Genomic DNA, 27,018 nt, shown 5'->3' on the forward strand with positions numbered 1-27,018 from the left:
ACTGCATATACTTGAGAACTGAAATATAAAACTAGGGAATCCAATGAAATGCTTAAAGTCAGAGGAGCAGAATATGTTTTATTTTAGAATTGCACACACCTATTTATCACACTATCTTTTCCACAGTCAACACGTGAGCCTACAGACAATTTGTATTTTTGTCAGACTTCTCCTGGCAATTTTCTTAGTTCCTTGGGATAAGCTATCTTAATTTTTAGTTGTTTCCCTCCGTAGTGCCTGTCCTCAGACTTGTAGTCATCTTTCAAAAGCCTGTTTTCTAAAGGTTTTTGCTGGACATCCAAACCCAAGCCTAAGTTGTCCTTCAGGGATACACTAATGCAGGAAAGCCCCCTTTGCCTCCTAAGTGTAAGGGCTGATTTAGGCCTTTTATCTCTCTTTTTCTTCCCTGGGTGCATCCTCAGTGCAGCAACACAGTGCTCCAAAGCATCCCCATCACACACAGAGACAAAAAAGTACATTTTGCAGCAATCCCGAGTAAGCAACTATTACCTGGCAGCTGGTAACCCTTTTAACCTGTTGTGTTTAACTGCTCCTCAAAACCTCCTGTATGTAGTGGGCTGGAAGATGGCAGCAGCCTGAGGGCCAGCAGGGCTCTGAGCACAGACACTGTTGTTACTTATTCCTGTGTCTGACAGTCCTGTGCACTGCTGATGGGGGCAGATGTGTCTCAGGGGCTGCTGTACCTCAGCACAATCTCGATCCACACCTTTCACTATCCCAGTTTGCTCCAAACCCCGTCCAGCTTGGCCTTGGACATTTCCAGGGATCCAGGAGGAGCCACAGCTTCTCTGGGCAACTTATGGCAGGGCACCGCCACCCTCAAAAAGAAGCATTCCCTCCTAATAATGGCCTTCATGAGGGCCTCGGCAGATCCCAGAATAGTTAGGGTTGGAAGGGCTCTCTGGAGATCAGCCAGTGTAACCCCTGCCAAGGCAGGGTCACCTGCAGCAGGTGACACAGGAAGGTTTAGGTGAGTTTGGCATTTCTCCAGAGAGGCAGACTGCACGCCCTCCCTGCACAAGTCTGTCCCAGTGCTCTACCACGCTCACATAAAAAAGTTCTTCCTCAAGTTGAGGTGGAACTTGCTGTGCTTTAGTTTGTGTCCCTAAATGTCCTTCGTGAGGAGATTCCCCTCACGGAGCGCTCTCCCTTCCTCTCCGCTAACTCAGGCTTGACTCAGGAAGGGCAGGCAGGGACCTTCCCAACATGGCGGCCGAGCGCGGCTCCCGCCCCTCAGCCGCTCTCAAGATGGCGGCGCGGAAGCCCAGCGGCCGGCCCGAGTGCGCCTGCGCGGGCCCGAGTGCGGTGAAATTCCTGGCGGGGGGAGCAGGAGGTGGCGGCGCTGAGGGCTCGGAGCAGGAGGCGGAGGGCGGCTCGGAGCCACGGCCGCGCTGCCCTGCCCGGGACCCTGCGTGCTGTGGCGGCCGGCGCCGAGCCAGACCCCCGGCGGGCGCGGAGCAGACGGGCTGAGGGACGCTCGCCGCCACCTTTCCCAGCGCCAGGAGCCGCGCCGTCCCCGCCGCCGCTGGGACTCCCTCCCCGGGCAGAGCGGGGGAGAATGACGGAGCTCCAGTCCGCCTTGCTACTGCGGAGACAACTAGCAGGTACTTGGGCCGGCGGCGGAGGAAGGAAGGGAGGGCGGCGGGTGATCCGCCGCGGGGGAGCAGCGGCTGGGCGGCCTCGGAGGGGCCGCGGCCCGTAGCGGTGGAAGGAAGGGGCGCCGGCTCGGGGAGGGGGGCGGGCGGGAGTGCGTGTGTGTGTGAGGGGGAAGGGGAGATTACGGCCCCCCCTCGCCGTGCTGTGCCCAGCCGGGAGCCGAGGGAACTAGGCCGAGCGGGGGAGGGGGAGCCCGACCGGCGATTGCTGCCAGGGGAGCCGGGGGAGGGGAGCGGGGCCGGCACGGTGGAGGAGCGTCCCCTCGGCTGTCCCCGTCCCGCCGGGGGAGCGCGGGGTGGCCCCGGCTGCGCTTGTCGGCACCCCCCAGCCCCCCGGTACCAAGGCTGGAGGACTCCTCGTCCCTTCCCCTTGCGGTCCCGTCTCCCTGAGGCGGGGGGAGAACCGAGCCGGGGCTCGTCCCGCAGCGCGGGGGTTGTGTGCGGGCTGATGTTTGGGGGTGTTTCTGAGGCGCCGGAAAGAAGCGGAGCAAGAAGGATCGTTCCCCCACCCCCGGAACGAGGCACTCTGGGCCCAGGCTGGCTCCCCGCACTCGCAGCCCTTCCCGAGGGGACCTGCGGTGCCCTCGTCCCGCCTCCCCTCGCCGGCTCCCCCTCACCTCCCGTGCCCGGGAGGGGGAGGCCGCCGGCCCCTTTGTTGTCAGGAGAAGCGGCGGGGGCTCCGCAGGCACCGGCGGGGGGGACATGACCGGGCAGCAGCGGCTGCGGGCGGGGGAGCGGGTGGGAGCGCTGCGGGGGGACCCGCGGGGAGGGGCGGGGGGGTCCGCCGGGGGCGAGAGGGCGGGACGGGCGCGGGGGAGGAGGAGTTGGGCACCGGGCCGGGGGACGGACGCGGCCCGGGCGCTGCGGGCCGGCCGGCGGCCGAGGGGAGCGGGGTGTCATCGGGGTGTCACACGGGCTCGGTGTCGCCGCGCCCCCTCCCTTTGTCCCCGGGCGGGCGGCCGAGCTGGCCCGGCCCGGCCCCGCCGAGGGGCCCCGCATGCGCGGGGCCGCACAATGCGGCTCCATGTGTGCGCTGCCACACTTAAAGGGAAACGAGCCGGCAGCGCTGCCTTCCTCCCTCCCCCACTTGCACATGTTCGCCGCATCCTCTGCCTGCTGGGCCGGGATACGGCCATCCGCTCGAGGAAGCGCGCGGGTCTGCACGGTGCCTTGGGAGAATCGGGTCCCCTTTTTTGTCTCTTACGTCAGAAATTGCTTCGTACCCAGTTAAGGAAACGTGTGCCAGGTGTACCTAAACTCGGGAAATTGCCAAGCTGGCTGGAGTTGGCCGAGCAGCCATACAAAGGCACGGGGTCACTGGGTGGCACAGGAATTCCCGGAGCAGGATTTTGGCCCCAAACTTCAGTTAATGTCGTTGGAAGCCTTAGGGTGGAAAGCAGCATTGTTAGCAGTAAGGAGATGAGGTTGCATAACCGGGTATAGCGAGCTGGATGATGTGTTTGTGCATCTCCAGCCCTGTTTTCTGGGTTTGGATGGTGATCAGTTTGAGAAACTTCAGTATCGTTAACTACTAGCACAAAACGTTTTGCCCCTTTAAGGTAAAGGTCTTAAAAAAACCCCAACAAATCTTGTACTGTGGTTAAAAATCGCATACGGTGGCTTTAGTCCTGAACATGAGCATGGACTTGTTAATGCCCTGGTAACTGCTGAAGTTATTAGTGACATTCAGTGAGGTGTCTGCACGTTCAGATAAGCTAATAATGCCTCGATATGGGCTTACTGCAGGGGCTCCAGGCTAGATGTGATGTGAGGCTTCTCTCTCCTATACATGATCCCGACAGGGAAACAGTGTAGAATAGTTGCTTTCTAACTTGATTTAAATAAAAAAACATTTGGTAACCTAGAATAGTTGTTCAGCTGTCTGGAATTTCTCTTTTAATCTAGTAATTGTGCTGCACAAAAGAAAGTTGGACATTTGGTTGAAGTCTCTTGATAGTAAGTATTCAGCTTCTGTGGTGTATTTATTTTTTTAATTTTTTTTTTTCTTGTGAGGTCTTAAGGCCTTGTGTAAGCACAGAGTGGTTGGATATGTAAGAACATTGGTACACTGCTAGATGTAGGGGTTCACTTCTGTTTAACTTTCTGCCCACTCTTATCTGAAGGCTTTATGTGTACTGGTAAAACTGGTCAGCTTTTCTAGTTGCCCCTATTCCTGATTCAGCTGTACTGACTGCAGCCATTTTCTTGCATCATGCAGCTATTCTGGGGGTTTTGTTTTAAGTAATATCAATACCTTTGGTATCCCTTTACATGTGCTAAAAGAAATTGAAAGCATACTAAAAGTGACTTTGAGTGTGCATGAAGTATGGTGAGCGTTGAAGAAGAGTCTTGAACTCTTCAGAAGTCCTACATGGAATAACTGACCTGAGAAAGTTCCCATGTATGGAAGAAACTATTTCCTGTGTGACATCTGAACTGGGCTGGCACTGGACTGGCACTGGTTTTTCTGGTGTCAGGCCACTTGCACTCTGCTCTGCAGAATCTGAGCTTCATGATTTCCCTTCCCTGCTGCTGACTGTCTTCCAAGTCTCACCTGCTCCAACGTGTCCCTTTGTTAATACCCACGTTGTTTCTTCTTCCTCAGACCAAAAGCCACCACTCTGGTGGTGATTGTCCTGGTGGGACTGATATTCAGTCTCTCTGCTCCCTGCAGCTTTTGCCTGAATCAGGTGTGGTGAGTCATGGAGTTGTACCTGGTGGTTGGGTTTGGAGAACAGTAAATACACAGTTGATGTGAGTTATGTGCTCTAAGCTACTTTAAATTGCTCTGGATCATTCAGTCATGCTTTGATAATGACAGATTTGATGCTGAAGCAAGACATCCAGAAATGAAGGGAGGCTGAGGTGAGAATCTGAAACCTGTACAATGGTGGAGGGATATAAAAATTCTTTGATGGTGAGGCCCTGACTGTCCCTTTTCAGTGCCCAGAGGAAAAGACAATGGCAGGAGGAGAGAGGAATATTAAACAGTAGTTCTCAGAGTAGATACCTGTTTGGTCCCCCCTATGCTTTGGCTCTTAATTATGGGGAGAGAAGGTGTGTGCCATGGAGCACTTTAATGAGCTGTTTTAATTCCTGAGCACTTTGCCAAAGTACAGGTCAACTGATGAGGCTGCTGGCTGTCAGTGAGATGTGAAACAGTGGCCTTACCAAACACAAAACTTGACAACACAACCTGAAGTTGCTTTCCAATGCTCCAATGAGTGTATGAAGACAGACTTGGATTTTTTTTTTTTTTTTTTTTTGAAAGCAAGCTGGCTTGTAACTTGAGCAGGGAGCTGGTACCGCAGCACCATGTACAACATGCTTGTGTGCTTCAGTGGCATGTTCTGGATACTGATAATGCTCAGAGAGAAGGGACATTCAATGACAGTCACAAAATATAACTTCAAGTTACATGTGGGTTATTTTTTAATCTCCCAAGTTCTGTGTGGCTCACAGTGCCTTTGCTAATGAAATACTGAGCTGGATCCCCAGGGACTGAGTGTAGTAGCTGTTTTTATATTGACATGTGCTTGCCCCCATTTAGGCACAAGAACAATTCAAAGCAGTAAGAACTTTGAGTAGTTTTTATGGGTTTGGGTTTTTGGGGGTTTTTTATGTCTTAAGGAAGTGATGATTTGAGATCTCTTAATATCAAAGCCATTTAAAAAGGGTGGTCTAATTAGAGCTGGAGGATCAGATATCTGTGGATATCTGCCAATTAAATTAAATGTGGTTCTCTCTCAAATCAATTTAATTGTAAGCAGTAGCAGCTTCTGGAAATATCTTAATTCAAATATATTTGTTCCTACGTTTGGTGGTGTTTGGGTTTTTTTGGTGGGTGTTGTTTGTTTGTTTGTTTGTTTTTTCAGGGGGGAGGTTTCTTTTTGATTTTGAGGTTTTTGTTTATTTTGTATGTTGGGGTTTTTTTGGGCTTTTTTTTGGAGGAGGGGGACACTTTGTGGCTTGATAATAATGTGAAATAGAAGCCATGACCTGTCCATTTCTTCCAGGCAGAGTGTAGGAAAAACTAAAAGAAACAAGTGCCCCTTAACTTAAAAAAATTTAGATTGGTTTAGCACTGGGTTAGCAGAGTTCACTCCTCAGGGGAGCTGGTAGAGGATAAACTTCTTTTTACAGCCCCAAAACTTTATGCTCTTTAAAAAGAGATGCAGACAACAGGGTGTAAAGCTTCTCTCCCCGTCTCCAGCACTGTCAAGCCCGAAGGTTTTACAGACTGAGGTATGTCTGTGAATACTTTTATTTCATCTTTCTGCCAAATTCTTGCTGACACAGAGACTTTAGAGCAGGCAGACTTGTCTGGTTGAACCAGCAGAATCACAGGGAGGACGCAGTTAAAGCAGCAGCACACAGTGGAACTAGAAGTGCGAGTTCTCTGGAACATAAACATGGAGCACTGGCAATGGGAATAACCATGCCTTTGTTGGCTGAAGTTGAGCTGGGTTGTAAATAATCTCCAACTTAGGATACAGAAAAAGCCACTCTAATGCTTTTCTTAAACGTGAGAAACATGGCATTATTTCAGGTTAAAGTGTATGCAGCTTTTGTTTCAAAGTAGAAATGTCTAATTAGAAACTAGCAAGTTGGAAAACTACTAAATACTTAATGTGACAGTTGAACAACTTTTACTTTCTTCTGAATCTTACTGGGTAATGTTGAGCTAGTTGAATTCTTGGCAGTTAGGACTTCTTTAAAAATCTGTTTGAGTAGTGAATGGAGAGGGAATTGCAGAGTGAAGATCACTTTATAAATCAAGGCTGAGATGAATGTTTCTGGGGTGGCTGGTGTATAAGAAGCCTTTGTTTACACTAAGTTTGTCTGTAAGGTAGTCATTTGAGTGCTTCTGAGTGAAATCTTAATTTGGTACTAGATTTCCTGTTATCTCCTTTATGAAGGTCTGTTCATATGGACACTAATACTCTGTATTATCCCAAATAATTAGGACTCTAAGGTCCTGCACATGTAAAACTTAGCATTTTAATTGGTCCTGAAATTATAAACACCACTGCATATTGTTTTTAGAAGACTCTTTCATGTTTTTAGACAACCATCAATTTTTTTTTGTCTGATGCTTTTTGGGTTACTTAGGCACAGCATGAGTGTAGCCCTCACCTTAACCCCTGACAGCCCTGTTATAGCAGATGAGCTACTCCTGTTTCTGTGAGGTTGTGCTGACAGAATTATCAAAGCTGACTTTATAGACAATATCATTGCTAAAACACAGGCCTTGCTCAGACTCCAGTCACTCCAGCAGCACCTGCAGCCTGAATTTCTGTTGCACTGTAAATAAATGATAAATGTGACTAATGGCGAACTTTGCCTGCTACGTGTTGGTTTTCCAAATGCTTCTCTTGTAGAAATAATCTGAACTTTGCATCTTCAAAGGAAAGAATATTTATAACAGCACCACCAGCAAAATTTCAGGGGTGCTGGCAGTTTTGGAAGGTGAGGTTTAGCTAAACAGAATGGAAGGGCTTGATGACTCAACCACTTGCTTAAACAGGATGAAGCAATAACCTGCCTCACCAAGGAGTCACTGCCTTGGCTCTGCCTAGGTCAGCTTACTAATCTTTCAGGGAAAGAACCAAACTTACCATTAGCTCTGAGTTATTTCCTTCCCTGCTACCCCCAGACAAGGCATTGTAAGTTACACCGAAGTAAGGGCATATCTGGATCTGGCAGTACAGTGATTTATTTGTGTTTGCTTTGAGAATAGTGAATGGGAGGACATTGCTGGAGATCCTCTGAAGTAAGGAGCAAAATTAATACCATTTCAGAAAATACTTCCATCAGAATTTCTGCTTTGTTGGTAAGAGCTTCGTTTGGAGATGTTAAATCATGCAAAAACCAACTAAAATGTCTTTATTGTGTGATTAATACTGATTCCAACTTCAGTATTATAACTACTTGCTGCAGAACTGCAAGCTAAGGATTTATTGATTTGCTATCTATATATGTATTTGGTTAAGAGAAACTGATAGAGAACAGTCAAGTAGACTGAAGGGTTTTCAGATGAAGCCACATGTAATTATAGCTGATTCTGCCTTGGCTTTTCTGTATATTGTTGAAATTTCTGTTTAGTGCAAGGTAAACTTGGAACAATATGTACATATTCAACAAATGTAGGATTACTTGATCCCTTCTGTGGTTGGTACAATGTAGTTTTTAGTACCCCCTATGCCCTGTGTTAAACAGTTTGAAAATAAGTGACCTTTGTAGGTGAAACCTGCTTGCCTCAAGTGGCATTCTGCTAAATTTTCTTCCTGTAGTGTGTTTAATCAACTTCTGTTTTGATGTAAAATACAACAGTTTGTTCCTAGCATAGAGATGGGGTTCCAGTGAAGTGGAACTGATCTGAAGGGTGGCTGCTCTTCTGAAAGCAAGAGCTGACAAAATACTAAATGAGTGTGCAGCCTTGGGTGCCTGGAAAAAGGAGAGCAGGTGGCTTGTGTGAGGAGGGGGGTGTGTGACTCCTGAAACTCCAGTCTGCTTTTTGTTCCAGTGTATGGGAACAGAGTCAGGGCAGTGCAGGCCTTTGCTCTCACCCAGCTGCCCCTCTGCTGCAGCTTTCAGTGGTGTGTGCCCACCTTTCAGTGTCTGGTCTTGAGATCTTTCACTTACAGTCTCTCTCTTGAGCTTTAGGTCACCCTGCAAGTGTAAATGTTCATCCTTGCTTTTCTTTCCTGCTCTCAAGTCCAAGGCATATCAGCTGGAGCAGAGATCAGATATCCAGACCTTGTAAGAACACTAAGTATAGCAATCTAATTGAAATGGGGTTCCATAAAAATATCTGCTCTCCTGGACAGAAATGTTAGCAGGTTTTGCACAGGTTTAGAATAATCACAAAAACTTTGATAGAAACCCTCTGTAAAGGTTTTCACATACAGTCTCTGTGTGTGTGGATTGTTAAGGGAAACATTTCTGTGCTGTCATCATACACCTCATAGGTCAAGCTGGCTGTTTTTTTAGCTGGCTGGCATTTGCTGTTGATCTAGAAGATGGTGCTGTCAGGAGTCATTTAAAGGAATGTCTTAAAACAATTCTAAATAACAATGTGGCTCAAGTTAGGATATGCAAGCCTGTTATTCATATTATAAGCAGGAGAGAAAACAAGCTGGAAAATTGTTCTTGACTTGCACAACAGCTTAGACGTTAACATCTCCCTCAGATGTTAATGCCTCCCTGTGGCATGGGCAAGGCATGGAGCCTTCTCAGTGGATTTCTGATGTTGGTCTGGTTTTGTCTATGAACCATACACATCCTAGAACCCTTGGCTCAGTGCTTCATGATTAATGTGTATGTGACTGCTCAGAAGATGCTTGGATGGATTTTTTTTTTCCTTAGCTTTAGTCTAGTGATAATTAGCTCTTAAGGAGTTAATCAACTTGTCCTGTCCATGGCAAATTCAGCTGCATTAATGGCACCTGTCCTGCCAAATTCCAGCAGTTGTGTGCAGTAGGCATATGAAACTTGTAGTCTCTCTGCAGGTGAGAGAAATAAATGTGTGTAGAGTGTGATTCATCTGACCTGGTTCTGACACCTGCTTCGGGATGGGATAATCAGTGGTGTCTCAGGAACCCCCCTACCCTGAGAAGATCTCTTGAGTGCTGCTGAGGTGACCATCTCAAATGCAGGTATGCTTAGACAAGTGAATACTTAATCTAACTCTTAAGAGTGGAAACAGGCATGAAACGTGGAGGACAAAGTGGAGGTGGCATTTCTGTTACACTGAGTGTGACAGGTGAATGTGGCTCTGGGCAAAGCACTGCACTGAATATTCCCTGCTGACATAATTGCTTCCTTTTACATGTGGGTTTCCCAATCAGGGCTGTTCCAATTTTTTTTTGCTGTCCTTGTTTTTCCCTTCCTCTTAACTCTTCCCCTCAAAATTCAGAACTTAGTGGGAATGGTTTTGTTGTGGGCTTTTAACAGACCTTATTCAACCTCCATTTTAACCTGGGGTACTGTAACTGTGCTGGATTCTGGTCTGATGTTATACCCAGCATGCTTCTAGCAAAGAAAGCTATTCAGGAAATATCTTACCTTGATTTCTACCAAAATTACATGGCTGATGGTAATTTGAGCATATATTCTGAACTTCCTGCTGAGAACCTTAATTCTGGAAGCATAACTTTCAAAACTTCAAACAACACTGGCATTCAAAGGTTTTCATCAGATGAGTATGTTTTCTATTTCCAGTGATTTGGACAGGAAAGTAATTTGAACACCACATTTGTTTTGAAAGAAGAGATTTGTGGGTTTAGTGGGCACAATGTGTCCACAGTAACTAAGGTTTAGATATTTGCTTGATGGCAAATGATGGCATTGAGGGAGGGGGAGGCAGACCTTCCTTCTGTAGCATGGGATGTTGGAAAAGGACTGGTTTGAGTGTGCACACAGAAGGGTCCATGTATGAGCAGTGCTGCAGAAAGGAAATGCCTCAAAACAGCTTGTGACTGTTGTTGCCTGTCTGTAGGACTCTGAGGTGAAATGGTGCCCAGGAGCAGACTGTGGGCTGTGAAACTGGGCTGCTGGGTCAGATCAGGTGCTGGGTGTCTGTGTTCCACTTGAGGCTGTCTAAGAGCTGGTTTTGAGACCTGGGAGAGAGAAATCTAAAGGAGCATTGGCAGTGTCTGCTGATGTCCACCCCTGTGGGCTTAAGGGATTGTGGGGAGCTCCTTAAGAACCAAGGCAACACCAAAGACCTGCAAGTTCCTGGTTGGTGTGTTTAAGACTCAGTTTTCCACTAAATAACTGATCTGGACTAACAATTGTCTGTCTCTAGACAATTGCCATGACTCCTATGACCGTGCAGCTACAGAATATACAAAATCAAGGAGCTCAATTTTTAGCTTAGTTCTAGAATAATGTGATGTGTTACTCATAAAATAATTCCAATCTCTATTTACAGTTTCTCTAGTACCTTAATCCTCATGCTAGTGGCAGTTTTAGGGACTTAGGGCTAGTGCTGCTCTCCACTTGTTTGCCAAGCTGACCTATGGCCATGGCTAGCAATTTGACTGGGAATAAAACCAAAGATCAAACAAGAAGCCTCCAGCCTTGTCCTCTGTCCTTTCAAAATCTGCTTCCTGTGCAAATCTAAGGAAGACTTCACAGGTATAGCTGAGGAGATGGCAGGCGAAGCAGTACACAGAGATGTGTGGCACTGCACTGAGATGCAGCTTGCCTGGTATTGTGCAACCCTTCTTACACATTCTCTGAGCTCAGAAAATTTGATTTGTGAATGTCTGAAGTGCTGCCCTTATTAAGGAGTGATGTGTGGAGCACTGGAAATTAGTTACCAGGCTAAAGTCAAACCTAAAGCTTCTACTGAAATGATTGGTAGAATCTGCTAAAGACAGGTTTGTCTTTACTACTTTAGTCTCCCTTTAAAATAATTTGTGTCCTTCAGAGGCTTAATCTGTTCTAAGTGTTTGTTTGTCACTCCCACAGTGGCTATCAGGAGTGTGTGTGTATTTGGTACTAGGTTTTGTCTGAACTTCTTGAATGAGCTCGTGGAGCAAGACAGAACATGATGAAAGGTGAAATGGAGAGCTTGGGGAATACATCTCCACAGAGAGATCTTGTTACTTTGTCATAATCTCTGACTCTCTAGAATCTGAGATGTACAGCTGGGTCCTGTGTGGAGGGAAGTTTAGGAAATTGTAAGTGACCTCAGTGAAGTAATAGGACTGTGTGGAAGTCACAGAGAAGAAGAGTCTAGAATGAGGATTTTCAGTGTGAACAGTTTATAGACATTTCCTGACTGGTGCTGAGACAACACAAGTCTGAGGTGCAGCAGGTATGAAGTGCTGGAATGGCCTGCTTGCCCTGAGAGCTGTGTGTGACAGCTGGAGGGTTTGTCCAGGAGCCTCAGCCAGGACCTGGGCTCCATAGTCTGGTTTTGTGTTGTGCTCTATTCACTGGCTGCACAAAACTCACACACTGTGTAACTTACTAAACAGGCTGCTATTAAAAAACTATAGGAGCTCATATTTTTGAAAGCTTTGTACTGCAGTGTAGCTCAGATACTGGAAGAGTTGATCCTCAGTGGCTCTCTGGGTGTCAGGCTGAGAAGTTTGGATGCCTTACATAGCTGTCCTAGGGAGCTGTGGGCCTCCTTCTGCTTAGTCATTTCTGCTGCTGCTGTTTTGCTCTGGGGTTGGTGAAGTCTCTTGGCTAAAATAAAGGCAGTTTCAGTGAGTGTGGGAACATCAGTAGCTTGATGTAAACTGAACACTGAAACTGGAAGTGCTGCCCATGGTACTGTGTTGGCTCAAGTTTAAGGCAATGGTAACTTAGTTCTGCTTTGGGAAGAGCTAAAGGGACAGACAGTGAGTTGTGTGGCAGATCATGTGGAAAGGGAGCCATGGGGCTTTCAAATCTGCTCTGGATTTAAACTCTCTTGGATTATGGGCCTTTAGTCTTCCTCACCTCCCAAATCAGGTATTGGATTTAATCCCAGGTTCAGGACTGGGATTATAGGAACTGAATGTCTAATTTATAAGCAGACAATGGATTCTGTTCCAAGTATGTTGCTGCTTGGCAGCTGTCCAGGTGTGTGCTGCTTGGGCTGTCAGCTGCTGCTTGGTCTGCAAAGGGCTCTACCTGAAACTGCTTCTACACTCAGTGAGTGTTTTAGATTTTTGTTTTATTTTGTTGAGTAGAAAAATGCCTATTAAATAATCAGAAATGCAAAAACCATTGTCAGAAATGCTGAACAACAGACTGTAATGTATATTAGTTGCAAGTAAATGGCATTTAGTTAGGTATGGACATAATGGAAATATGTTAATGTACTCATTCATGTTTAAAAAGTACAGCATATCTTTAGCTGAAGAAGAAATCTCAAAGTAAAGCTATTGGAAAAATAATGTGTAAAGATCCAATTCTTCACAGGTGTCTGACTTCTCTGCTTTTCCAGGACTTCTAGGGCAGCTCTTTGGGCTTTGTAGAGGCCCTGCACTGAGGGCAGGGTGGGTGAAGGATTGTCCCTGCTGAACCCTCTGGGCAGCTCCTGTTCAGGCTGCAGGCAGTTAATGCTGTCCCTGCTGGGGCTGGCAGGCACGGGGAGCAGGTGTCCCCTGCCCTGGCTGCAGGGCTGCTGTCCCTCGCTCAGGGACAGTGACACCGGCCTGGCAGCAGCCCTGGCACTGAGCTGTGTGTGGGGTCCTTGTGTGCCCTGCCTGCCTGGCTGCTCCCTTGGGCTCTGGTGCATGGATTTCACTGCTGGGTGAGCCTCAGCTAGAGCAGAGAGGCAGGTGGAACTGCTGGTGAACTTTCCTGCTCCGCAGCACTCACTATATCCAGGGAAAAAAAACAAAGCCAAACAAACCGTGGGCCCTTGGTGTTTGCAGGTTTTAATGAGTAGCAGCTACTGGCGTGGTGAAGCAGCCAAGGATGATGCTTTTCATGTCTCAGTGCAGAACTTTCCTGAGACTTCCTTTTTTGTCTGCCTGCCAGCCATGTTGTTTAGTTTAACATAAATAATCTGGATGGAAAAGCTCATTTTTAAATTGCTGATGGTAACTCTGCATACCTCTCGTGGGGAAGGTGCACGAGCTTATATTCATTGTTTTTCCTAAGAGTGTTTCTGCAATCAGCAGCTGCTTGAGCTGTGCTTCAATGCTGCTGTCATGGAAGGAAAAGAACCTTTTCACAAGCTGAGACTGATGGCACCTCCTGTAAAAGAAGTGATGTGCTCATTTGCTTTATAGGCAACATCCACTAAGCAATCTTCTTTAACTGCTTGAACTGAAGATTTTTGTTAATCATTGTCCCTTTCATACAGTTTACAGATGTTCTACATTAAAGGAGTTGGCACCCAGCAATCTTACCCCTTCTCCCAAGCTCTCCTGCAATATAGTGCTACATGGTCCTGGGTGAGAGTCAGAGTGTAAGAGCTGGCTCTCTTTGGGAATAAATACACAAAAAATGTTTTGAACTACTTAGGGATAAAGTTGTTTGTGGTTGAGACAGACGTAGAAAGAAATTGAAACAGTACATGTTAAGAAGTAGAGAAGAAAATGTGTATATTTGCTTTGGAAATAATGTGGCATATTTAAATAGAGAGAAACATTCTGAATTTTTTTAGTCTTAAGTTCTGGCAGTCTTTAAAGTCTTATCAGTGAGCAGTGATAACTTGCAAACAAGAAAGAAGCTGAATGTGAGCAGTTTGAGTTACAGCAGTTCACACAAAACTCCACAAATCCTTTTTTCTATGTGGAGATGCAGAAATGATGGGGTTGTGTTTCCCAGGCTTAAATTCAAGTTTGAAAGTCTTAGGTGAGATAGAATTCAAATAATACATTTTACTGACTTCTGTAGTTACTACAGTGGGTATTCTGTATTACAGTATTAATAATATCTGAAGAGATGATGTAAATGTCCTGAGCAGAGATGGCTTTTTTCACAAGCAATAGGCAAATTTTTAATGAAATCCTGCCTGAAAAAGCAGGTTATATTCAACTACTGAGGTGGTGGAACTTTTAATAGACCATGCTGAAGAAATGTTTGTATTAAGGAGGTAGTAAGAGACTGGTGAAACTCTTTTAAGGTGAGATGCTCACCTAGGCTATCTGCCCTTCCAGCTAAGATTAAATAGTTACTCAAGCTTGTGCAGCTGTTTCCACAAAGTTCATAAATACCAGAGTCTGAACGCTGATTTGCTTAGAGGAGGCATGGCCATGCTGTAGCTCTTGGGTTTGAGGTTTGCACTTTGGTTAGAGAGCCTGTGATGTTCCTTTTCTTTCTTTTTACCCAAATCTTTGTCCTGCACCTTGGGGGCTGGATGGCTGACCTTAGCTCCTGATTACACCCAGGGAAACCCCTTTCAGTGTGTCCCTTGGGAATTTAGAATTGAGAAATCTTTGTGGATAAGTTTGACTAAATTAGTCATGACTAAAGTTGATGTTCTTGCTGTCTCCCTCTTCAGGACCTTGGTTCCTTCATGTGAGCTGAGCATTTTGTTTTCCCAGTGTGGACTTAGACTCCTCTGTGTAGGGCTTGAATTGATTCTTCCTGCCTTTTTCAGCCTCACTTTAATAGTTCAGAGCTTAACTGGCCATCAGTGATTGCAAGCTTAGGGGCAAATCAGTTTGGACCTAATGGCAGCTTTTTCTCCAGAAGGGTCCAAGGTTCTCTCTTGAAGTTCCTCTGAATGTCCCTGAGGGCATTATAAGGCCCTCTGAACTTCAGTCTTTTTTTAGGTTTGCAAAATGGGAATATGTAGACAAGCTGTGCTGTGGAGCAGAATTGTGAGGACTGCATAGAGTCTGACAGGTTAAAATAAGTATGCTTGGCTGGTTTTTTTCTATTTTTCCCACAATAACTACCATTCTTTATTTAATCTGCAAATTACTGACCAGTTGAAGGAATGACTTGTTTCCCCCCTTCCTGTATCCTAAGTACCCAAGATCTGTCAGGACTTTGTATCTACTGTTGGAATAGCTGGATGAAGAATTTAAATTTGGCATAAATATTGCATTTGATGTAACTTCTGACTTGAACCTGTCAGTTAATAGATGTTCTCACCTTCCTACCCTCATCACTGGATTATAGACAAAACTCATTGGAGGGTTTAATTCTAGATCTTACAGTTTTTTTTCCTGGAGCAGGCTGATAACAGAACTTCAGTGAAGTCTGGACCTAGCTGTGACTTATTTGTGTGTAGCTGTTTCCAGAGAAGCCTCTATCTGGCAGCATCTGTATGAAGTAGCCTGTACACTTAGAATGCTCTGTAGTTTATCACTGATGGAAAACACTGTGAAGCAAAAGGAAGAAATAAAACCACACAACTCCATATCTGAACAGCAGAGCAGCTTATCTTCTATGTTCTCTTGTACTAGTTGAAAATAAAGTAAATCATTGTCTCCAGAATTCACTGGCACAGGCCTCAAATGCTTCCAGAGTCTGAAAGAAAAATCATTTAAACAAAGGAGGATGTTGCTTTTAAATAAAAACATAATGGGACTTTGGTCTTCTGTTAACATTTTCTAGTTAAAGACAGACTTTAGTTAAGCTGGCTTCTTGGGGCTCTTGTAAAGCTCTTGTATTATTAGAAAGCCTGACTTATTAGAAGTTATTATTAGATATGTTATAGCCTATATTATTATTAGAAGTTTCCTGACTTAAACACTTGTTGGTATCTGGTTTAGGATACCATGCCCCATAGTTGTGTGTTGTTCTGGCCCTTTGCTCACGTTACACTGGGAGGATTTTAGGGTCAGACATGGTCCCAGCTCTGACTGAAGTGTTTGTGGTGGGGGAGCTGAGGGCTCTCACTCAGGCCATGAGAAAGCACCAAATGTCATGGAGGTGTTTGGTCGTGTATGGGCACAGGAGCAAAACCAGCAAATGTGTATTATAGACACTTAAAGATCTCTTAAATTCTTTTTCCTACACAGAGCTCAACAAAAATCCAGTGGAAGGCTTTTCAGCGGGCTTAATAGATGACAATGACCTTTATCGATGGGAAGTCCTCATTATTGGTCCTCCAGATACACTATAGTAAGTACTGATACTTACACAGAAACGTGAATGAACTCGGGTTTACTAGTTCTAATACAAGCTCACCAAAACCTTGTGCTAAATCAGGTGATGCTCTCCTGTTGCTGGCAGAGTACCTGTAAATAGCTGGATTTGCTTGTAGAAGTTCTAAACTGCTTTGCTCCCCTGGGAAAATGCAACACTGATCTCTTTGTACTGGTATGGAAAAGAGAGACAATAGGTGCACTTAGAGGCAGCTTCTGCTTTCTTTCACATGTAGGTAAGGCAGATAAAATGCACTGTTTGCTGTTGCTGCTGGGAGCCAGTAGTTCAGCTGATAGTGCCTTGTTAAACCATTACAACTTCGTGTGTGGTGGTGGGGAAATACTCACTTCAGGTGGGGTGTAGTTGGAGGAAACCTCAGCAGTCCACAGAATTGGCTCCAAATCCTGTCAGATTGAGGTGGGAGAACTTCCAAGTGTGCCCTGGAGTACTTTGGGGTGATCATCTACTCCAGTTTCTGGGAAAAGGTTCTCTGCCCAGGAGAGGTCAGTTTAAAGAGTACTCCTGAAGATGACCTCTGTTCTCTTCATTGAGCTGTTGCAGTGCTAAACTGCTGATCCAAAATCCGAGTGACGTTTGCTCGAGGTCACTTTTGGTTGCAGCATGAAGTTGTGTGTGTCTGTCAGCAGACTTTGAATAAGTATTTAAACCCAGTTATCAAATTGCTTGGCTTTCCCTCAATTCCCTGCACTGTGGTTTTTCCATGAGATGGTTTCTCCAGCTCCTATTGACCTTTTCTGAACATGTTATATTCTCATGGCTATTTTATAAATATTGTCAATAAATTAATGCTGCTTCTAATTGATTGTCATCTTAGGTGTTAAAAGTTGCAATAGTGTTTTTTTGTAACTCCACTTTTATAGGGTCCTGAAATTTTTTTTGAGGCTTTTAGGTAAGAAACTCTCTTCTGTTCCAGTCCCTGGTTGCTGTTTTTCAGGGTTGTATTACACTGAACCCTTTTTCCCTGGGCTGTTTCATGAGGATGGTCATATATAATAATTTAACTTAAACAATTTTCAAACATGAGTCTTATTCCTGGTCCCACTTCGTTTATTCTGAGTTTGCTTGAAAAGACTTTAGATTTAGTGCATTACTCTACAGACAGAAACCCTTTTATGAGGAATATTGCTAAAAATGGCATTGATGTGCCTTAATTGACAGCTGTATTTCATTAACTGATATCTAATGTATATCCATTTTAAAACAGGCTGATCTGGGGCAAGCAGGGATGCCCTACAGCCTAGTAGCTTTAGGATCTGCTTCTTTAAACAGGGAAAGAAGGATGTTTTCAGTTTGAAAGAAAGGATTTAGCTGGTTTGGGGCTATCAACAAATGCAATCCAGCTCTCCTTTGTCTTGACATTATGGATGTTAAAGCAATGTTTCTGGAATTCTTACCTCTCCTGGGATGAAGGATTCTTTGGAAACTGTCTGCCATTTCTAAAACTTGTGAAAAATAAATGCTGTGGGTTCAGATCCCCTCAGCTGCTTCAAAGAGCCAGGTTACTTAAAGGCAGTGCTTTTTGGGGTTGGTTTTTTGTGTTTGTTTCTTCGGTTTTCTTTTTCTCTTTTTTTTTTTTTAGACGCTTGCTAGAGCTGCACCCCTTAGGTTAATGATGATAAAACATGTGATTTTTCTTTTTTCTCAGTAGCCAGTGCACTTTAGAGACTCCTACTCCTTTACAAATACAGGAAAAAATCCCACTGAACAGTTTTCTGTTCACCTCTTGTTTGTGTGTGTGGCTGCTGAGGAGTAGCTTCTCACACCGTGCATCTCATGCCATCTTTGGGGTTTATGTTCCACTTTCTGTCCTGCCTTTGCAATTCCAAATTTTGTTACAACCTTCACTTAGAAGAAATGACAGTAGCAGGACAGATATTATTGACATTAGCAGAGTATTCCATCTGTAAACCTTTCCATCTAATACAGACCTTCACCTTTTCAAAAGGACTATTCCTGGCCTGTAACTGCACATAAAACCAGGATGTCTCTTGTTTATTATTGTTTTCCAGTTGAGTGGGTAACTAATGCAGAACACCTCACTGTCATGCCTGAGTCACTTTAGTTTAGTGCTGAAAAGGTGGCATTGGAAGTCTTTTTACATTTAATGCTCTACACACAGCCAGAGCTTTCTGCATTTTTTCCCTGGGGCTCACTGCTGCAGACTGAGACCACAAAATTAGGACTGAGGCCTCTAGCAGAGGAAAATGGGAGTCTGCTGGGCTGGACTTGAGAGAGGCAGTTATTTGCAATATCTTTTTTTTTTCCTCTTAATAAATGTACTGTGAGGAAAGAAATATAAGTTGTGATTCCAGATGGTAAATTCCTTGGCAGTTTTTTTTATTTTTTTTTCCCCCTCCCTTCCCACTCCCATGGTTTTTTCCCTCTGGAACATCTTCCTAATTCTAAAAAAAGATCATGTTGGGGAACTGGCAGTATCTTGTGAAAGGATCTTGTGAATGTAGAAACTCCTTGCATTGCATATGGAAGTGTTGATACTGTTAATTACCAACATGATGTTCAGTTGTGTGAGGTGTAAACTTAGAACATCAGTAAGTTCCGATCTTCAGCTTACAAGAAACTCTACTAAGATATTTTTGATTCCCCAGTGAAGGTGGTGTTTTCAAGGCTCATCTTACTTTTCCAAAAGACTACCCACTGAGGCCGCCAAAAATGAAATTCATCACAGAAATCTGGCATCCGAATGGTAAGAAATGTCAAAGTTTCAATTTCTTTGTGCAGTTCAGAACTAAAATGAAGAAAGTGAAGACAAATAAAATACATTTCTGTTCGTGTTAGAAATATGAAACTCTGCTTTTACTTTGCCATCCTCACTTAACAGAGAAGTAATAACAATGGCAGAGTTTTAATAGTGCTACTCTGAGAGCATAAAATATTCTTAAAGTATTTTCAGAAGCTGTTCTGAGTAGGTTCTTGCATACTTGTTAATTGTTCAGGGATTTTTATTTTTTTTTCCAAAGTGCAAAATTCTGGTCTGAGGAAAAGCTTGACTTCTATACCTTCCTTTTGTTATACCTTCAATTATTTCATCTTGCTGTTACTGACTTGGCAGCTCAGTACAGAAAGCCCAAGGTTGTCCTCATCTAGTGAAGCATGAAAAGAAATTTTCTAGTCTCTAAAGGAGACTTCTCCTAATGTCTCATTTACCTATGGACTGATGGAGATTGGATGGGAAGGTGAAATAAAACAGAAGATGGTTTTACTGGGAAAGAAAAATTTTCTTCAACTTCAGAAACTGTAGATGTTGAAAGGTGGGAGGAGACAGTGCTCCCATCAAAAGGACAGAGAATATTTTAATGCTGTGTCAGTTTCAGCTCTGGAAATACCAGAGTACTTGTCAGGCACTTTCTAATTCCAGCAGTTTAAATCATATTTCAATATGTTCCAGTAATATCCAGCTGATGCTGTTGCTGTGGAAAAAAGTCACTCTCGAGTTTGCTGAACTTAACAGAAAAGGCTTTAGTGGAAGCCTGGCTAAATAAATATTCTTGAGAGCTGCAGTGTGATGTTAGACTGAGTCCCTCCTCCCCATGTGCCCTCTGTCAGGAGCCCAGGCACATTCAGATTTCCTCCAAGCCCTGTTTATTACAGTTTAAGCTCTGCAATAGTTAATGACTTTCCTTCTTTATAAAGTGTTTTCTCTAACAGTGTTTCAGAGTAGCTGGAATGAAGATGAGCAGTTCCTGACTGTCCTGAAGAAATGCCAGCACGTTGTTCATGACTGAAATATGCCTTGTTCTATTTTGTAGTTGACAAGAACGGCGATGTCTGCATTTCAATTCTTCATGAGCCTGGGGAAGACAAATATGGCTATGAAAAACCTGAGGAACGTTGGCTTCCCATTCACACAGTGGAGACCATCATGATTAGTGTTATTTCTATGCTGGCAGATCCCAATGGTGATTCTCCTGCTAATGTTGATGCAGCGGTAAGGCTTTCCTTGCTCTGCCACTTGTCTTCAATGTAGAAACCTTGCAATGCACTTCTGGTTTAGCAAACAGGAACTTTGGGAAGGACATTTTCTGTCACAGGCTAAGGCTGCCATTGTGTTGGGAACAGCAGTGATGTTGTCAGACAAAACTACTGATTAGCTTTGGGAAGTTTATTTCACTTGTCTGTGTTTGTCACTTCCTGTCCCATGGATTAGAGCAGTGGGTTTGACTGTGTAGGTCTGTGCTCTTGAGAAGGTACACAAAGGCTTTAGTGGGCATCTCACCTTCAGCTGAACAGCATGGGTTGTCCCAGACTAGACTGACTGGCTCAGCAGTGAGGAAAAATTGTCTGATTTACAGCCAAACACCAGGGTGAATCTGCAGGTGTGAGATGCAAGCATTTGATGCAGTGTTCTGGACCGTGGCCTGTGCTGTGAGTGTGTATAAACACAGCTATCAGCTCTCTAGAAGAGCTGTGTTTAGAGCAGAATGTAAGAATGAGGATGGAAAATGTGGTGAGGAGAGAAAAAAAGTCTCAGTTCTGGAAGGGCACGGGGGGACAGACTTCAGGCCCTGCTCATCTGACATAACACTGACATGCTCCTGAATTGCAGTTCAGCAGTGAGTGTTGTCTTCTCACAAAAGAAAAATTCCAGCTCTTTTAACTGTGGGAGTGAGGAAGGAGATAGGAATTGTGAGATGCAATTTTGTAAAGGAATGTTAACCTGTTCTGTCAGCCAAGCTGTACCTTCCCAAAGTGGGTGGGAGTTCAGTAGTTTCCCAAGCCTTTGATCTGCTGTGTTGTGAGTATTTTCAAAGGTGGTTGTGCTCTCTGAAAAATCGTAATGGGAACAGACTCATGTGGAACAAATTGAATGGGAAGAAAACAGAAAACAAACAAAAAGTTGCAGTGAACAATTTCCTCATTTATCCTTTTTAAGTGTTGGACCTCCCTGTTTTGTGTCATGTTGCTGGTGGAAACAGACACCCAGGAAATATGGACATTTCCTGCTGAGAGCATTAATGAAATGCTAAAAGTGCAGTTAGAATTCTTCAGTTCACAAACTCATGTATGTTGAATGTAGCTGGCCTAACCCTGGAGAAAGCACATGCTTTTAGCTGTGCTTGTCACCTTCCTGACATCAGACTTTCTGTATTGTGCCCCACTGACAACTACTTCAGGAGTGGGTTGTTGTTTTTTTTTGTTTGTTTGTTTTTTCTCAGGAAAGTTAGACACAAAATGAATTTGCCTAGGGTAAAGGTCAAAAATGAAACCAGCTTTTTCTAGCCCAGCATGAAAGAACAAAAAAATCTAAATTTGACTGAAGATAGTAGTAAGGCATCACTTTGGATGCTAGAAATTATTTTTGACTGTGGCATTACATGTTTTAAGGAACTTCTGAAGAACTGTTGGTTTTCCTGCTGGATTGTAGCTCTCTTCATATATGCAAAAAACATACTCAGGGTAATGAAGAATCAGCAGCTCCTGTGTTTAGAACAGCAATAAACTTTGGCAGTTACTATGAGATACTTAATCTGCTGTCAGTAGTTTCTGCTTTTAAGTGAGTTTAGTGAATAAGGTGTCACAGGCAATTCACAGGATATACAGGAGCAGGGGATTTACCTGCCTTCAGGAAAAATGAACTATGCATGTTAGAGTACTGTCTCTTGGGGTGGGAGAAAAATGAGGATCAAGAACCTGAATAAATATTTTGAAAAGCAAATAGAACAGTTCATGACCTAAAATTACATTTTTGGAGAATCAGCTGTCAAATTGGAAACTTTGCTTGCTATTCAAATCTGAACAATTCATAGAACTACAACTAGAAAAAGTAGAAACAAAAACGAAGGCTCTGAAGCTCAGAGGGCACAAATTCAATGCTTTTCTTGGCTTTAAGCCATCTTGTGTAAGCTGTCCTATGTCCCAGTCCAAGGAACCAAATGTTTGCTGCATGAATTGCTGAAAAAGAACAAACTAATTAGTAGCCTTATTTGTGCTTTCATAGGGGAGTTAAGACATGCTGGGCTCTCCAACTGATTGTTTAAGTGAGCTTGGAGGTGATGAATGTTAGGTTGTGCCATTTATCACTCAAATGTGCCACAACCTCCACTCCAGGTGGGGGTGAAAAGGTGTTGTGTGCTAGGTTGCATCAGGTGGAACAGGTTTTAACCCCTTCCCTCATCCTGCAGTAAGAATATATTGCTTGTAGCAGAAACTAAGAACTGTAGAACTTGATGAAATAAGGGGTTCTTTATATTTTCCCCACCACTTCTGACTGGAAGGCTGGAAGTGCCCAGCACATCAATCTTAACCACACCTGGTGCTCCTGTGCTTTCATCTGAGCTCCTTGTGAGCCTGGCACAAACCAAACCTGGCTGCACTTTCTCCTGTAGGTTTTTGTGGTACCTTGATGGGTGCATCTCTGGGTTCAGGCTTCCCTCTTACCTATCTTCCTGCTCATCTTTATCTTGGCTCTTCATCTCTGCAGCTCTGAAATCACATCCCTGTCACAGAGAGCAGCCCTGTAGGTGAGCTGAGTGTTCTCCCAAGGTCTTTCTCACAGAGCCAGCATCTTACAGCCATATCTAACTGGGAGCTGTTTGCTTTCTAAGGACACTGCTGTGCCTCTTCTAGATACTGTCACTTCTGTATTTCTGTCCTGGAGTGTCCTTGCTAGATTGAAGAGAACTGAAACTGTCTTTTAAAAAATCTCAGAGTAACTGCTGGCTCACAGTACCTGTGTACCTTTCTCAGCACTGCAGTTAAAGACACTAAATAACAACAGCTTGTGGTCTACAGATGGAGTTTGCTGCTACTTTGCAGGCTGAAGCAAATAGATTTTAGCACAGACACTGTGAAATACTGGTAAGCCACCAGGTTAGTCTTGGAGTGTGCCTAAAATCCAAGGGGAAAATTACATCCTCACTGTCTTGTAAGCAGCTGGCACAGAAACCCAGAGCAAACTTTAGGAAGTCCTGAATATCACAGGTTTTCAGTGAGGAGCTCAATGATTGTAAGCAAATTTAGGGGTTGATAGATGGCTAATGTCTGAAAACATAAACAACAAGAGTCTTCCTAGAGCTTGTACAACTCCTTGTTGTAGGACTGACATCTGAAAGCTGTCTATTCAATTACAGAAAGAATGGAGAGAAGACAGAAATGGAGAATTTAAAAGAAAAGTTGCCCGCTGTGTAAGAAAAAGCCAAGAAACTGCTTTTGAGTGACACTTATTCAGCAGCTAGTAGCTTCACTTTTTTCAGGGTAAGTATCCTTCTCGAGATGAGTCAGTTACCTGAGTTGAGGATTTCCTGCTTAAGTGTTGCTGAAGTATTTTTCTCCCCCTCAAAAGCAAAAAGAAACTCCCAAACCTTTCTTCTCAGCTGCATGATCTCAGTGGAGCTCTTTGCCTGTATGCAGTACTAAAGACCAAAAGAAGTTAAGTGTACTTGACAGCCTGTTCTGCCAAAATTGGGGAACTTCTCTTGTATTCTTGTGTTTTATGCTGTTCAGAAGTTGAACTTCTCTTTATCAAAATTCATCCTGCTTTATTAATGGCACTTAGAGGTTACTAATAGAAGGGGGTGACAATTCCTTGATACTCATTATTGTGAAGAATACTTACTAGAATCTTAAGCATCTTGAAAGTCTTGTTATCTCAGGAGTTGTGGATTGTCTTGCAGATGTTGGTGGCATGTTGCACATAGGAGTTAAATGAGACTTCAGTGAGGTTGCCAGGAGCCACTGAGAAGGGTTTGTTTCAGGTATCTATGGGAGTTTTAACAGAGTCTCCTGGCACAGCAGAAAGCATCAAATTGAGATATTACCAGTTAATAATATCAAGAAAGGTGGTGTTCTCTTCAGCAGCCCAAGAAACATCTTCAGTAAGGAAGGCTTGGGAATAGCTTCATAAAAACAGCTGTGTTCTGCCTGGAAACTGAACTGTGGCATATCTGAGAGCTTGGACAAGTTTTCACCTGAGAGTAGCTGATGTGATATTTGCATTTTTTGCCACCCTGTTAAAGAGCTTCTGACTCAAGATACTTACTCTAATTTATACAATCCCATCTCAGTTTTAATGGGACTTTTTTTTTTTAATAACCTCTTGTAGAAAGCTCTGTATTAAATCATGGCCCTTAAATCCCTGGCCTTTGGTCACTTTATCTTGGGTATGCCAAGGAAAAACTTCCTCCATGAGCTAATAATTTCCCACTCTTGCTTTTCAAAGCAAAACAGAACTTCATGTTGAAGCTGCCTTTTCTTAATGGTTGGTTTGGCAAATAAACTGCTCTGACCCATTTGGCTGGCAAATCCCAAATCCACATTTACTGGTTACCTACAGCATACATAATTCACAGGGACAGAAAAATGGCACTGTGTGTAGTTCAGACTGAACCAGAGCAGCTTACTACATTCTTCTGCTGGGTAGCTTTTTTTAATTACAATTGTACAGGAGAGAGTTCCTTTCTTACCCTTTTGTAAACATGGGGGGGATTGGGGAAAGGCTCCATATGTGACAAATTAGTTCTGCAGTCCCTTTGCAGAAATGCTTTGATTGAAAGGAACTTTCTCCAGTATGGATTAAGCATGAAAAATGCTTAATATTGACCAAAAGACTAAGCAAAGGAACAGAAAGTCTTGTACTGCCTATAACTGGAGTGCAAGAATTGTTAATGCTGCTGACTTTTTTTTTCCTGTCTTGGAGAAAGGGAGTAACTGTGAGTAACACTCCAGAGTATCCTTAACTAACCTCAGCTCTGTTGCCATGTTGAACTTAGCTATAGTGAAACAATGCTCTTGACAAATATTTTAAGTAATTGGCTGTGTTGCTTTTCTGGAAGGCAAAAGCTTTTCTGAGTCTGGTGACTCCTCCCAAGTGAGCGATGGGCAGGGAGTTGGATGAGAAGGGGCCACAGCTGGTTTCAAACCAGCCCAGTGTGACTGGGGGCTGTGGTGTCAGTGCTTGCTGAGCACTGCTGTGCCTGCCTCTCACAGTAAGTAATGCACAGATTTCCAGTGATAAATCTGCCATCTTTAGCCCTGTGTGTGAATAATCAAAGCTTTGCACGCTGCGCGCTCGACAAGCAACACGAGGTACAGGAGCCACAGTCTGATAATTGAGCTTGGACACTCAGTGTGCTCAGCTAACTCCAGGCTTTCTCAGGTGATGAGCTTGGATTTATCCATCTTCTCTTCAGAGGTATGTGAAGCTCTTGAACAAGTAATAGTTAATCTTCCTGAGCTTGAAAAACTAATTAACATCATGAAAATAATTGAGGGTGAGGAGGGGTTTTATTTTAATACCTGTGATTTCTTTGCAGGTCTCCAATTGAGAAACATGGCACTGTTTTTTTTCCTGCACTCTACCCACCTATTGCTGGACTTCTGTTGTTACAAGTTGGCAAACACTGGCTGGAACTGGGCTGCAATAAAACATGCCAGTTATCAATGCTGACAAGAGCCTAACAAGTGCCAACACAAGATGATTACGCATTTTGAAATCTAATGAACTGCTTTAACCTTCAGGAAGAATTGTAAAGATGTGTACATAGCACAACATGATCCGGATAATATATATACTGTTCATGTACATCCACAAATACACATTGTACCAAATAATGCTGTCTGTAGTTAGGGATAGAATTGTGTAAATTCTAAAGATTTTAGCAGGTTTTTTCTCTCCCTGTTCATTGTTTCCTGAGTTAAAAAAAAAAAAACAACAACTTGTGAAGCATGTCAAAACCAATTAGGATACTAAGTTGGTTTTTTTGGTTTTGTTTTTTTTCCTCCCACTTTAATTTTCCTTTGACCCACCAAGGCTTAATTAAAATTTCTTGCTTATTAAAGTTTAGTATCTCCTTTTTTCTTTTTTTCTTTTTTTTTTTTTTTTGGACATGTGGTCCCTTTTATTTCCCCCATCAGAACTTACAATTTTCCTAATTAAACCCTGAAAGGATTTGCTATCAATTACTTGTGGCTTCTTTTATGATGACCTTTGTAGTCTCAAAGGTGCTTTTTTTTCTTCCCACCCCTTTTTTAAACCCAATTACTCATCTTTCTTGAATTTGGTATAGCAATAAAACTGGCCATGGAGCACCCTTGAGCAGCCTGATGGATTTTTAACTTCCAAGAACTTGAGTGCTTTCACTTGGAAGTTTGGTTGACTAAGTTAGTCCAAGATAGGAATGAGCTGCTTTTTATGGGTGAAATTTTTGGTTTGCCTTTTTCATTGCCTGTTTGTGGGATGGGGTGTGTGGGGGGGAGGCTTGTTTTTTCTCAAGGTTGAGTTCAAGCATGCACATGTAGGCTTTCAAATGACTAACTTCTGGGTTTGGTATCAAAAATAGTTTCCCTCCTTTACTCTTTTCTGTGGCCCTTCATCTGCTTTGCCTTCTACTTCAGAGTTTTCCTCACCTAATGTACAAAGAAAATGGCGATGTATATTTTCATGTAATTTGATTTTTGGAATTCTGTCACCTTCTGTAGTGAGTTCTTCCAAAATATAATTTTTTCCAATAATCATGTGTCAAACTGGCTGTTTTGAGTATCACAATAGGAGAAGGGTACAGTTGTAGCTGGAGCACAACTTACCTGAACATCATCAACATCACAAACACTTGAGGAGTTGGACATGCTGTGCTTCAGCTTGAATTATGAAAGAGCAAATAAAACACACAACTTTATCCCTATTATATATTGTCCCTAACCATCTCTAGTGAGCAAATACTCATCTCAGAGTATCTGCTCAAAACAGTTTTCAAGCCTTTGACTAAAGAAACTTTATAGAAGAACTTAAAACTTCTCATCTCTTTTCTTT

General features: G+C 43.6%; 1 protein-coding gene across 2 annotated transcripts; it reads left to right on the forward strand.

Moving 5' to 3' along the window:
- Positions 1–1,339: 1,339 nt before the first annotated feature.
- Positions 1,340–26,720, forward strand: UBE2G1 (ubiquitin conjugating enzyme E2 G1). 2 transcript variants are annotated; one of them, XM_063174150.1, is made up of 6 exons: positions 1,340–1,625; positions 16,106–16,208; positions 18,860–18,957; positions 20,021–20,199; positions 23,342–23,465; positions 25,523–26,720. In XM_063174150.1, exons 1-5 carry the CDS (start codon positions 1,580–1,582, stop codon positions 23,426–23,428), a joined length of 513 nt encoding a protein of 170 aa, XP_063030220.1. In that variant the 5' UTR covers positions 1,340–1,579; the 3' UTR covers positions 23,429–23,465; positions 25,523–26,720. The 2 variants fall into 2 exon arrangements, with proteins under 2 accessions (XP_063030220.1, XP_063030221.1); XM_063174151.1 differs by lacking the exon at positions 1,340–1,625 and having other exon boundaries at positions 18,865–18,957.
- The last annotated feature ends 298 nt before the right edge of the window (positions 26,721–27,018 follow it).

Source organism: Melospiza melodia, chromosome 21, assembly GCF_035770615.1.
Source record: "Melospiza melodia melodia isolate bMelMel2 chromosome 21, bMelMel2.pri, whole genome shotgun sequence".
NCBI classification, from domain to species: Eukaryota; Metazoa; Chordata; class Aves; order Passeriformes; family Passerellidae; genus Melospiza; species Melospiza melodia.